This window comes from Pezoporus flaviventris, unplaced genomic scaffold (genome assembly GCF_033815535.1).
Source record: "Pezoporus flaviventris isolate CSIRO_AGI_PZ_B2104156 unplaced genomic scaffold, CSIRO_AGI_Pfla_v1 ptg000015l, whole genome shotgun sequence".
NCBI classification, from domain to species: Eukaryota; Metazoa; Chordata; class Aves; order Psittaciformes; family Psittacidae; genus Pezoporus; species Pezoporus flaviventris.
In genome coordinates, this window is record NW_026892563.1 from 10,956,955 (window position 1) to 10,970,736 (window position 13,782).

Here is a 13,782-nt window from a genome sequence, read left to right on the forward strand (position 1 = left end):
TGCTCTGTACAGTGTTTGGTAAACACATTGAGTGTAGGCTGGCAATACTGTTTTATAAAATTATTTCCTTTCATAATGGTATCTATTTTAAAGGCTTTGGCTCTGAAGGAAAGTTTACCATGATACATAAGAACAACTTTGTAAGGTCTGCAACTTTATAAGAGGTGTATCCAGAAGCAGGACTAGGAACGATGGGAGAGGATGGGATTGCCTCTGACACCTGGAAACTCTCTGGTCTTTGGTGTCTGCACCTTATATCCTCCATATCCTCCCTAACGTGGACTGTGTGCTTGTTCCCTTGCTTCTTCTGGCTCTGGCAGCATTTAAGTTGTCCCTAAATCTTTTTGTTAAACAGATCATTTTTTTTTTGGAGCAGTTTTCTACTAGTTTGGCACAGTACAGTACCAAAGTGTAGTGCAAGGGAGAGGATGAAACGTGGGGAGAGGGGATGTGACTACATCAACTAGCAGTTTAGCTTGGGATGCCAGAGACTAACTTACTGAAATTATTCCTTATAAAAAAACCTCTTTACTGATTTGCAGCTTATTCCATATAAAAAACCTACCCCAACTTTTTATAAAATTGCAGCAAAAGAATTCTGACAGATGGTTTTATGTTTAGGAAGATATCAGGTGGAAATACAGATACCTGTAAAAGATTATTTCCAGCTCACTCTTCCTATTGCTTGATTTGATATATGAATTTTTTATATGCCACATTAATTTTTATTGATGCCTACTCTGAAAGTAATTCATACTTAAAAAATGGTCTTTCTCCACAGTGCCTAATGTTTTATCAACACTGTGTGGTAATTATGCAAAGAAAAAAAGGTAAATCAAATGAAAGCAGAGCACCAGAGAGTATTACTCTTGTTTTTTTTCCTTCCCCCTTTGATTTTTCCTAAATATTTCTTACAATACAGGTAAGTACCATTCCACCTTGTTTTATGTTCTATTTCAAGCAAGTTTTCCTGTCAAATATTCAACCAGATTTGTTACCAACTTCAGGATAGGTATCATCTCCAGGCAACAGCATATCTGTGTTGCTAAGTACAACATAAAAAGCCAATGTCTGCATTAGCAATTAGCGTAATGAAAGAGGAATGAATCGGCAAGTAAAATAATTGTGTTAGTTAGGATGTGATGTACACACTGAACATGTTGCAGGAGTGATTACTTCTGACCAGCTTCTATCTTGCCTTGTGGACTGAATGCCCATCAGATGCTGGATTACACTGGCTTCTGGAGTACATCTTTGAATTTTATTTTAGCTGAAAGGAATCTGGTTTTCATGCTCTCTATATAAAGTAACAATCAGGAGATTCACTTCAAAATACACTCCTACTCTGATTTTAAGTACTAAAATAAATGCACGCAAGGCTACAGTGGCCATCAAAAGAACACACTGGGACATGCAGCTATCTAGATTTAATCTTATACCTGAATATGAGGTTTGTTTCAGCTCACTCTTTCCTGGAAATTAGGTTTATCCTTCAGACTTACTGTAATTCAGCTTTCAGGTGAGCAAATTCCACAAAGCCCCCCTCAATAACCCTTGTGTAAGGAAAAGTCAAATTCATGATTTTAAACTGACAATCGTGTACAGCAGATTTAAGCAAGCACTTTTATTTCTAAATTTATGAACTTCATCCAGGGCAGAAACAGAAGAAATCTTTTAAGCAGTTTGAAAAGACTGGGCTTCACTAACTTGAATCAAGTTATTAAGCAGTCACAGAACTTAGGATAATTACTGCCAACAAATCAGGTTTGTGAAATAGACACAGTAGGAATTGATATGTAACTAGACTGTAGAAGCTATTGATTTATCATAAAATAGTGTTGAATAAACAGTTATTTTGCAATGTATTCATTCACCTTTATCCTAACAAGACCTTGGAAGAAAGAAAAATAACGATCCCAGTTCTGCCTATGCAAATCCAAAAGGATTCGCTCTTCTTTCTAAGCGCAACACAGCTCCCCTAGAGACAGTGAAATTGTTCCATAATTAGATCATTCCAAACTGTTGACAGTTTTCAGCACAGTAATGAGGACCAATAGTAGTAGTAACAGTAACTATTTTGCCAGACCAGCAGAAATATTTATGAATAGATATATTGTATTATATGCAGGTTCATCTCTTGTGGATTTTAGGGAGAACTTACTGAACTTAAGTTTTCTAATATAAAGAACATGATAAAAAATAAACCCAAGAAGAGCAGCATTTGCTTACCATGAAATGAGGTTGTGTTAAAATACGCTTTAGCTCCTTTGCATCATTGTTTTCTGGGTAACATGAAATTTCTTCCAATACCTGCAAAATAAGGAGGAGAAATACCCATGATAACTTTCTTTTAAATAAAGCTGTTAATCAAACAAATGAAAGCCCTCACCGATCAGTCAGAATATCTATAAGAATACACAAAAGAATATTTTTGACAGGAGAGCACTTAGGAGAATGTGCTCCCCCAAGAGAATAAAATACCTCATTTCGATTTTCTTTCTGAGAGAGATTAAAGCAAAAATTTGAGAGAAACAGCTACTCTTTTTCAATTGAAAGTATTCCTCCAACAGCTAAATATATGGAATCAGAAAGGAAGTGCTAATAAGAGACACACATCACCACCACCAACTGCTACTTTCACGCACGATCTCAATTTATTAAAATAATCAGTTTAAAAGCAGAACTAAGAAGACTCATAAAGCCTTCTCCCACAAATTAGATCGTTAAAGACATCAAGTGTAGGTGTAGTCCATCTGCTATCTCACCTCCAAGCTCCAGATTTTGTAAAATCGGAGCCATACTTCAGCTTATCACTGGGAGAAGGAAGAGGAAGTAAATAATCTTTAACCTATTTGCCTGCAACCTGATACTTACACCTTTATTTTCACATGCAGCTACTTGGAAAACAAAAGCAGAGTAATTTACTTCCAGAAGCACCTTCCAGGATTAACTTACAGAAAAATTTTCAGAATAGGACTTCAGGGTCTCTATCAGTGTGACTTCAGTTACTACACACTGTTTTAAAGTCTTCCTGTTCATTCTGTTTTAATAGAACTATAAACAGTGTTTCCCTTTTGACACTACCCTTAAGAACTGTACTTACTTATACTGATAATATAGAATACAGCTATTTTGCTTTCACTACTTGTAATAAATAAACAAAATACTGTCTGTCAGGTATACTTATGAACATCTGAGTCTTACTTGGTCAAATGGGCCACCTTCTTGCATTTCTAGGTCTGCTTTTCTTAGAGCTACCTATGATAAACTTAGTTTTTAAATTTAAGGATCTGATACCTAGAAATGCTGGGGGTTTTTTTGTTTGTTTTTTTGTGACTTAATCATATAAACATGAAACTTCTGCAGATAAACTGAATATTAAAGATACTGCATTTACCCAACAAGAGTATTTTAATGCTGCTATTGTTGCAGCAAAGTTTAAGCGATGAAACTGAGTAATGTATGTAACACAGACATAATTCAATGATGCACATTTATGTAACTTAAATAAGCAACAGTAGAATTCAGAAATAATTCAGATTATACAACAGAATATGTATTGATGTCTTAATGAAGAAAAAAATGTTTCACTTGAAAAACAATCAAACTTTCAAAGTAAAAAAAAAATACATATTTTAAAGCCATTACCTCTTTGGCTCTCTGTACAGCATCACTTGGAGGATTCCTGATTTGTGGTGAAGATTTTGTGTTTATTTTATCATAAAGCTGAAATAACAGGAAAACAAACTTTTGAAATCATATGCTACTTTACATAAAGTAATGATGAGTGCTAACAATAGCCTGCTTATGTTACCAAAATTAAAATGACTGTTAAACTGCATGAGCCACAGATGTTTTATATACAAAATCTAGCAGCTCAGGGTTTTGGCTTTTCATTTTTAAACATTTCCAGATTTGAACAGTGCCATAGATTCAGAGTTCATAGGATGACATGGGAAAGTTCAAGAGGTTAAGGGATTCTGCAAACCTCCCATGCTTTTTCCACAGCTTTACCAAAACTATATTCTTCTACTAGAAGTGATCCTATGAATCTCAAATAAATGCTGTGAGCCATACATTCTGCTATAAAATCAAATTATTCTGCATATCGCGCTTGTCTCAATAAATCAAAGCATCAAACATTCCGAACAGTAATTTAAATAAACCTCAGAATATGGGAAAATGCTCTTGAAGACAGAAGGGTACAAAAGCCAAAATCTTAGAAGAGAAAACCAAAACTTCCCAAGAAGAAGTGCTCACACACACACACAGAAAAGTACCCTTATTTTTACTAGGATTTCCTATTGGACAGAAGAATGCCAAATTATTTAAATAGGAAATTGTAAACCTTCCAGGTTAATTATTTGTTTTGAAAAAACTTTTAAAACCCCCTAACTACACAAAATACAATAGGAGAAAGATCTGTCTTCAGTTTCAAATTAAGAGATAGATATCACAGGCTTTCTTTCATACAAACCTAACAGACTGTGTAGGTTTCAAAGGAATAAATGATACTTGAGAACAAAAAGGCATTGTAATAAGTACTATTTTCAAATAAAAATCTTTCGGCTTACTTTTCAAATGATATGAAGATGGACATGCCTGTAATTATATCTATTTATGTTAGATGACTTCTTTGAAATGTTAGACAGAAAAAAGACACAAATAACTATTTTTAGACTATGAGAGAATTTTTTATCACAGTGAGGGTGGTGAAACTCTGCAACAAGCTGCCCAGGGAAGTTGTGGAGGCTCTCAACTTTGGAAATACTCAAAATCTGACTGAAATTCAAAATAGTGTACATAAACAAAGTTTCAAAATACACAAGGGACTCTTAACACCTTTGGCATTCCTAACACTGTAAAGGATGAGTTGGTAAGAACACCCCATTTAGGCTGTTCAGCAAGGGTTGCTCAGAAGCTCGCTTGGAGAAGCTTACAGCTGCACGGATTGGCTGAGGACAACCTTGGATATTTGAAAAAGGGAATCCTGTCATGCTGCAGAAGTGCTCTCTTGCATTTCTCATGTGAAACACTATTCCGTTTTAGAAGGGATGCAAATTGCAATGAATGCAATCCAATAGCATCATCACAATCCCACATGCTGAACATTTCAAGTCCATATGTAAATAAATAAAGAGGAAAAATAGAAAAGTCAAGCTAAATCAGTTTCTTCCACATCCAACAACTTCACCTTGTACTGCCAAAATACTTAACAGTTTAAGCAGCATTGACCACTGGTGAAGTCTTTAAATTACAAGCTGTCTGCTACCTTGTAGTTCCGGAGACATTTTAGCTGTGTACACAATTATTTGGTTTTTCCTTTTCTTAAATAAGTAAACAAAACATACCCCAACTCCAACAACTCCAAACTGTTAAGTATCACATTCATACAGCTGTTAAGAAACTGCATTAAGTACTGCGTACCAAGTGCAGTAGGAGCTGATACCCAACATGAATACTATTGAGTGTATTTTTCTAAGACTCACACATACATCCTGTTTAATGAAATAGTAGAAATCACAGGAAAGATTAATGAAATTACCTATTCTAACAATTGTTTAGAAGCTAAGTTGCTGACTACTCAAATTGCTGTTACTGTGATTCAAAAGAACCGGCAGTTTACAGAAACAATTTTTTTCTCACTATCATGGGAGAGTTATCTTCTGAGACTAGGAAGGAGGCAGAAAGGAAAGTAGAAAGCAGTGCCTTGAAGAATGTTTAGAAAAAAATCAAGGCAAAGTTCAGACTAAACAAGGGTGCATTTATTTTTTCATACTGAGGCATGGCACTTAAATTTCATCTTCCAGGAATGCTACTTACAGAGACTTGCTTCCAAAGCATCAAACTACTTGGAGGGACTCTGACAGTACTTAAAAGAAAAACCTTCATATTTGCATTAAGGCTTAAAGCCTATATATTACCCAAGACACAGGATCCATTCATTGTTTCTGGAGGTAGAAGACAGCCTCAGTTAGAGAAAGGATGTATTTTTAGTAGCTTCCCTAGCACAAGCAGATCTCTTCTAGAGAATCTTATTGGGTACTTTACCTTCAAAGCTTATTACAGTGGAAGGCACTCATTCCAGAGTCTAATAGAAACACTATATAAACAGCCTACACCACATTACATTTACTCTGAGTATGTGTTTTTCTCTGTCCAATCTTAACTCTAAAAAGCAAGAAGGAAACAAAACACACAATAAATCTGAAAAGAAACTTGGAACTTCTCCAACTTGAAATGCATATTTAAATGGTGAATTTCTAACTAAAACATGGCATGGTTGAAATGGTATACTCTAATTCAAATTAGTTCATGAAGTTTTTAGCTTACAACCAAGACATATCTTTAAAATCATAAGAAGTAATAGTGAGTGAACCCAGAAACAAAGGAAGTATTTGTACCTCTTAGTATTTGCTTAATATTTCATTTTTTTTAAGATACCATTTCAGCAATGCTTTCACAGAATTTTTTGGGCACTAAAATAAATCTAATTCTAAACTGTCTTGTTTGGTATGGTCTCATATAAACAGAAGGACACATCCAGGATATTATTCTGTATCTCTTATTTCCAGTTTTAGTAATTGTATGTGCAGTCTGGACAGAATTTTTTAGCATTATGTTATGAACCCTATTTTAAAAAACTCATTAACAATAATTAGTCTTTATTGGTTACAGAAGATTATTAGAAGTTTTCTGTCAGAACACAGCAGAATCTGGCAAGAGGAGCAAAGCTTATGCTCTGCATTAATGCACCCAAACTGGTGAGCAGTCCTACTTTATTTGCAATCTTTGAAAAAAAAGATTGTTTTGCAACATTTTTCAAGTATTTTTGCACTTAAACAGCAGCTGTAGCAGAAGCAATTAAGAAAAAGAAATGTGCAACTCTATAATTTGGAGGCATCTGAATTTAGAGGTTTCATTTTGACACATGAAGAATATTTGTTCCCTTAGACATAAGAATCTAACACACCTTTAAATGAATGTTTTACAAAATGTTTAAAAAAACTGTGAATGAAACCTGTTTGCACACATCGTAGATTAAAGTAAACATTAATGACAATTCCAGCCAAGCCTCATATAGTCCTGTGGTACAGAATATATTAACATGTGCAGTTAGCTACACAATTTTAATCACAGAAAATCAGCCTGTTTACAATGCTGCTGTTTTACAGCAGCCCTGTAACTCTAAATCCTTCAGGGACCATGCCAAAGGTGGTTTCTTATGGAACAGAATAAAGTGGTTCATTCTTCACTGTCCTCAACTGAATGTTTTTCTATGTAATACCAACAGACATTCAGTGGAGTAAAATCTGTATGTGCCGCAACGATGGGCTCTCTTTTTCCTGGGATGCTTTTATTTTCCAGCAAATAACTCTGCTCCTCACCCCAACCTCCAAGCATTTCACTCAGCAATAAGCATAAATATAACTGAAAATTTCTAATAATAATTAACAATAATTGTAAAATGCCACAGCAATTGTAATAGTTAGAATTTCAAGACTTCTGAATATTTTGCTTCTCAGTCTCACTTCTCAGCAGCAATTCTGCATCTGCTACACAGAAAATCAGAAAAAGAGCTCCCTATAGAAAACCTTAACAATCACAACAGATATGTTAACAAAACCTGATATAACAAACATTAACATTATAGCTAATTAATAGACTAAAACTACTTCTTAAAAAGACACATTTTGCTTAAGTTTTGCATGCTAGAACACAAACAGTATGAAGAGAATACCCACAAGAAGTCAAGTTGTGTCACTATCAGTTGCCCAGCTTCGTAGTTGTCTTCTATCTGTATAAAGGGAACTCGTTTCTTCTGATGTTTAAAAGCAGACAGTCCAAAGCCTAATCCGCAATCAGGCAGGCAAGACAAAACAACACACTCGTCTCTTCTGACTAGTTTTTCAGATGTGCAGAAATTGCTTTTTAACTGTTTCCTGTAAGACGAGTCATAATACTGCCCAAACACAACCTCCATTCAGTGTCACTCTGAAAAATCTAGATGCATCACAACTAGGAGAAATTTAGCCTCACTGTCTGGTCAAATCTTGAATGCAATCAAAGCTAGATCACACAGTGAAATCAGCAAGTATTTTATCAAAAATCTGGAAGTTACTGTGATGCAAAAGAGAAACTTTTGTTAAAACAAGAGCTACTGAACTGCTAGAACATACCCAACATACCCCCCCCCCGATCTTTCAACACAAACACGTTTTTTGAGGATTCCATTCTAATTCAGACAGATAGATACTGGGTTGCCAAAATCAAGTATTTAAATCTCCAAACTGAAACATCTAAAAATAATCATTAAAATATGTAATTATATATTTGATTTTTGATTTCTGAACAATATAAATATATACAATACAGTGAGATTAGAGGACTGTTTTTCATCACTTTTAGGTTTTGTACCATCTAAAAATTCTTGGGTGGAGGTGCTGCCCCTTGCACAGCAACATTTACTAACGAATAGGCTTGTTGCTCTGTTTCCTTTCACAGCTCCCTATCATGGATCTCCATTTACTCCAGAGGTTTCATGTGCTGCAAGTCTGAAAGAAATCCATGATCTACTGAATGAAATAATATTCACAAGCAGCAATAGCAAAGAAGTGCTAAAATTAAAAAGCCAATTAGATAACTGATAGACCACCTCATTCTTTCTTCCACGGGTTCTGTTTAATTTCTCCTTTTCTGTGTAAAATGTTGTAACCTTCCTATGGGTGCCTCTTTCCCTGGGATTCTATGCCTTTACCCGTGAAGGTAACAATTCCTACTGAAAAACACACTGAGTAACAAGGCCACAGTCAGCAGGGCCTTTATCTTCAACTTTGTTTAGGGACAGTTTGTTCTTTTAAATCTGTTTTTCACTGTTAAGGTCTGTGTCTGAAGCTCACTGTTACCATTTTAGCATCAGTGACCTAACATTCATTTATAATGCATATTATGATTCTACAGCACACACTGTAATCCCATCTTGTATGAAAGTCTGCAACTTCTTTAAGACTATTTTCTAGACTCCAAAGCATTACAGGTTTCAGCTCTCCACAGCTTCAAATTTCGTGTAATACACTTACAGCAGTACGATCAACCTTTGCATTCAAATTCCTTACACTGTGAAATGCTGTGCAATGAAACAGTGAACAAAGCTAACCCAATAGAAAGCTTCAGGAAGTAGTTAATCTGCTAAAATGAAGTCTCCCTGACACAGTATTCATAGAACAAGACAGTCTGAAGCAGTACATTAATTCTGTCTGAATAGGCAAATATTTGCTTCTGTCATACCACAGAACTGACAGCTGCCATCACTACAACTTGTTAGTTCAGGCACTCAGACTTTCAGTAACCCTGACAGAGGTTATGTTAATTTGAAATACTCAATTTCTTTCTACATATTCACATTCATGCAACATATGAATTGTTTTATGTAAAAAAAATTCTTACAGTAGCAAAGAGAACTCTGAACTTCACTTTGATTATTTACGTGATAGAACTGAAATATGCATACTCTTGATTTTTAGAGGAACGCTTATCTGCAAAATGTAGGCCAACTGTAATTTGCTTTTAAAAGTCATCTGCATTCTTACATATTCTTAATGTGTTACTTGTAGAATAGAGTTACACTTGCTGCTACCTGTGCCAGAGATGAACCAGATTTTCTTATGTCTTTACCTAAAACAACAGGTAAGAAAAAATTATGCCAGGTAAAGTCAACGCTATGGAATTTTAACTTCAAGCTGCTTCCTTTTTTTTGGAACCATCCCACACTTGGGCTTCTTCACTTATTTTAAATCATGAACTTAGCTTTTGGGCAGAAGAAGAGAAGAGAGGAAACTCACCTAAACCTAGCCAAATATTTTTCTCTGTGTATTAGTACAGTTCCCTCTGCACATGATTGCAATGTGACAACAAACACTGCAGGAGCAGCATCTCAGTAAAGCACAGATTATCAAGGTTCATTCTACTGAGGATGAATATAAATTAAAGGACAGAAGGTGATAGATACATTATCTGTCTAATAAAGGTGGAACCCTGAAAAATCATAGTCGTCTTTTCAGAGGGAAAATACATCCCCCCCAGACCCAAAGAAGTGCACAGCCAAAGAACTGTGTATGCATTGCCTCCATAGTAATCCAAGGGATAAAAAGAAACCCAGAAAGAAATCCTCCTCATTGCCTTCACGGGGTCTGTGTATTAGTAGCAATTTGGTTACTTGACAGTCTCCTTGCTTCTGCTGAGACAGTTAATTTTGTTCCTAGTAGCTGGTGCAGTGCTGTGTTTTTGGCTTTAGTCTGAGAACAATGCTGATAACACACCAATGTTTTAGTTGTTGCTAAGTGGTGCTTCCTCTAAATCAAGGACGTTTCAGTGTCCCATGCTCTGCCATTGAGGAGCTGCATAAGAAGCCAGGTGGGAGCACAGCTAGGAAACCTAACCCAAATGAGCCAAAGGGATATTCCGTATCATAGTGCGTCATGCTCAGTATAGAAATTGGGCAGAGTTGGCCGGGAGCTGCCAATTGCTGCTAGAGGATGGGCTGGGCATTGGTCAATGGGTGGTGAGCAACTGTATTGTGTACCACTTGGGTTTCATTCCTCTCTTTTTCCTATTATTATTGTTATTATATTTTACTTTATTTCAATTATTAAACTATTCTTATCTCAACCTTCAGGTTTTACCTTCTTCTGATTCTCCTCCCCACCCCATCGTGGGGGCAGGTAAGGTGGTGGTGAAGTGAGCAGCTGCATGATACTTAGCTGCCAGGGGTTTAAACTGTGACAGACAGTTGGAAGGAAATCATACAGCCCTTTGCCAGTGTTGGCAATAGGCAAAGATGCCAAGTGGCATTACATATGTTACCACTCAATATTTTATCACCCAAATCTTGCGTTGAAAGGTTAAGCTATATTTTTTTTCATTTTGTTATGTAGCTAAATGTTGGGATATGTGTTGTATCTATCTTTTGATCAAAAACTTCAAAAAGTGAAAATGTGTCCAAGTTTAAATTCTTTCAATAGGTTACAGTCCTGTAGTGAAACTGCAGGCAGTTGTGAACCGTGGGGAAATCACACAAAGTTCAATCTGAAACTAAGACTACACAAATCTGTGCAGCTCAATACTCTAAATCCACTGTGCTTACATATGTGGGTGTAGCCATTTTTAACTGTAGTTCTTCTAGTTTGGACAAGCAGCAATTTTAGCTTTTAAAATGATAAAGGAAGTATTTCTATTTCTGCATCATACTTGGCACATTGCTTTTTACATCTTCAATAGAAAGTAAAACACTTTCACAGTGTTCTAGATCAATCTTAGATCTAATTTTATTTTTTTAAACTGATAGAGTTAAAAGATTCAAGGACACATGCTTATAGTGGTTCAGACCTCATGGTCACATGTCAACATGTTCAGTAGTATCTGACTTGTACGTTCTATTTCTTTGCAAGGGACTAACTTATAACCTTCAGCCTACATGAGCTATGAACAGATTTTAGCTCTATTGTAAAACTTAAACCTTTTTAACAGAAACTACTGTGCGCTATACACTTACCCTGTAAATTGAAATCCTTCACACTTCAGAGGTAAAAGTGCTAAGGACAATATTCTTACAGAACAAACTGCAGGGTGTGTGCGGACGTTTTCCACAATCATCTTTTTAAATTGTGCCAAGAAGGTGATTCTTTTTCTTTTTTAACTGTGTCATTGATGTATCAATAATGAACCATTACATTACTCCTCACAATCACACAGGACTTTATTTCCTTCTATTTCATTTCAGGTGCCCTAAATACCTCATTCATGTAAGGAATCCAGACTCCAGTATCTGACATTATATTTCACTATAAATTAGGACTCTAACCTCGTAATTTCTTGCATATTTAAAAAAAAGACTATATTAATAATCATAATAAAAATTCTATTGACTGTAAGTGCTACAGTTCTCAACAAGTGATAGCAGATGTTAAAAGACATGCCAGACAGTACATGTACATAACTTGCCAAAGAGGAAGAGGTTGCAGTTAAGCAAAATTCTAGAACATATGCGATACGTGTAGGTAAACATACGTTCTCTCAGAAAGTGTGGTAAGCAAAGCCTGGCATTGAATAACCTTAAATGAATACACGGTACACTTTAAAATCATAGTGACAAAACAAAAAAACTATTTAGATTTAAGTAGACTGGCTAAGATGTTTTCCCACCTCCTTAAAGGAGGTGAAAACTCTTCAGTTTCTGCTGCTGTGAGCTGACTGCACATATCCAGGATACCCTTCAGTTCTCCACTACACACTACAAGACAGTATGCCATCTAATATTTTTCTGTTTCAGGAACTCTGCCACAAGTCCCTCCAGCCAATTTTTCTTGGGGTGTGTGTATGTGTGTGTGTGTCTGTGAACCCCATACCTACATCATAAACCAGATTTTTCTCTGTTCACACTGCAAAAAATTACTTTTTTTATCTTTCCAAAAGAAGTTAAAGACTAGAATGATATAATGGTACTGCTTTGCACATCGCAGTACCAAGAAAATTAGCACAGCAACACAATAAATTCAGTGGTCACAATAAAAAAAAAACACCACTCTTATTCTGGAATGTAGCAGAAGTACTGTTGTGAAAGGCACAGGCTTCAATTGTTATTTCACAAGGTACTTTAACATATTTGTAATATCAAGGACACAATTTTTTTTTCTGCATCAGGTATCTAACTGAAGCTGACCTCAAGAAAACCAAGGCAAACCACCTTTTAAAGATGGTTGGTTAAACCACCAAGCAGCTGGTCAGATAAAAGCAAGCATTAAAGACATTGAGGTGCTGGATCATGTCCAAAGAAGAGTAATGAGGCTGGTGAAAGGTCTGGAGCACAAGTCTTATGAGAAGCAGCTGAGGTAACTGGAGTTGTTTAGCCTGGAGAAAAGAGGCTAAAGGGAGACCTTATCACTCTCTACAGCCACATGAAAGGAGGTTATAGTTAGGTGGGTGTCAGTCTCTTCTCCCAGGTAACAAGCAAGACAAGAGGAAATGGCTTCAAGTTGTGCCGGGGAGGCTTAGATTGGATAGTAGACAAAATTTCTTCCCCATAAGGGTTGTCAAGCACTGTAACAGGCTGCCCAGAAAAGTAGTGGAGTCACCATCCTTGGAGATGCTAAAAAGACATGTATAGGTGGTGCTTAGGGACATTGTTTATTGGTGGAATTGGCAATGCTACGTTAACGGTTGAATTTGATCTTAAAAGTCTTTTCCAACCTAAATTATTCTATTCGTACCAGGTAAACTGAATCCCTCAACACAGGAAAGACTATAAGAAGAGCTATGTTACATGGACAACACCTTGATACACCCTACAGAATAACCTTTGCTCCTCTCTTTCCCCCACACTCTCCCCCCCTCCAATATGGACTAATGATCTACAGCAGGAGCTACAGACTCAAGCCAAGCCTTCTGTCAGTTGAACTAACTCTTCAGGGTTAGATCGCCACCTTGAAGAAAAGGTTGCTAATGACCACAAACATCATTCCAGGGTGATATAAAATCCATATAAAACTAGTTAAATCCACAGTGATTACAGAGGGTTGGCAAAGGACACAGCTTCTCACCTGCTTTGTGACATGAAGCATATCTGGCACCAGGAGTTGCTAATGTTGGCATTTCAGCCATTTTTGGTTTTCCCTATCCATGTAAATTTTTTGTAATGATATACTGAGAATAAAAATATACTGCAATGACCTCATTACTACAAAGAGCAGTAAACATGTAACAGCCAATTACTTGCATAACTGGAAG

The 13,782-nt window shown here is 36.2% G+C and overlaps 1 protein-coding gene across 14 annotated transcripts in view; it reads right to left on the reverse strand.

The window, feature by feature from the left end:
• The window catches only part of CASK (calcium/calmodulin dependent serine protein kinase), a 200,847-nt gene that overhangs the window by 39,335 nt on the left and 147,730 nt on the right, over positions 1-13,782 (reverse strand). For 12 of the 14 annotated variants that reach the window (XM_061453412.1, XM_061453411.1, XM_061453409.1 and 9 more), the window contains 2 exons: positions 3,649-3,726; positions 2,230-2,310 (listed from right to left, as the gene is read on the reverse strand). In XM_061453412.1, the coding sequence (XP_061309396.1) occupies positions 2,230-2,310; positions 3,649-3,726 (159 nt within the window). Of the gene's footprint in view, positions 1-2,229; positions 2,311-3,648; positions 3,748-7,745; positions 7,880-13,782 lie in introns of those variants that run through there. The other 2 variants (XM_061453415.1, XM_061453416.1) reach the window with 2 other exon arrangements.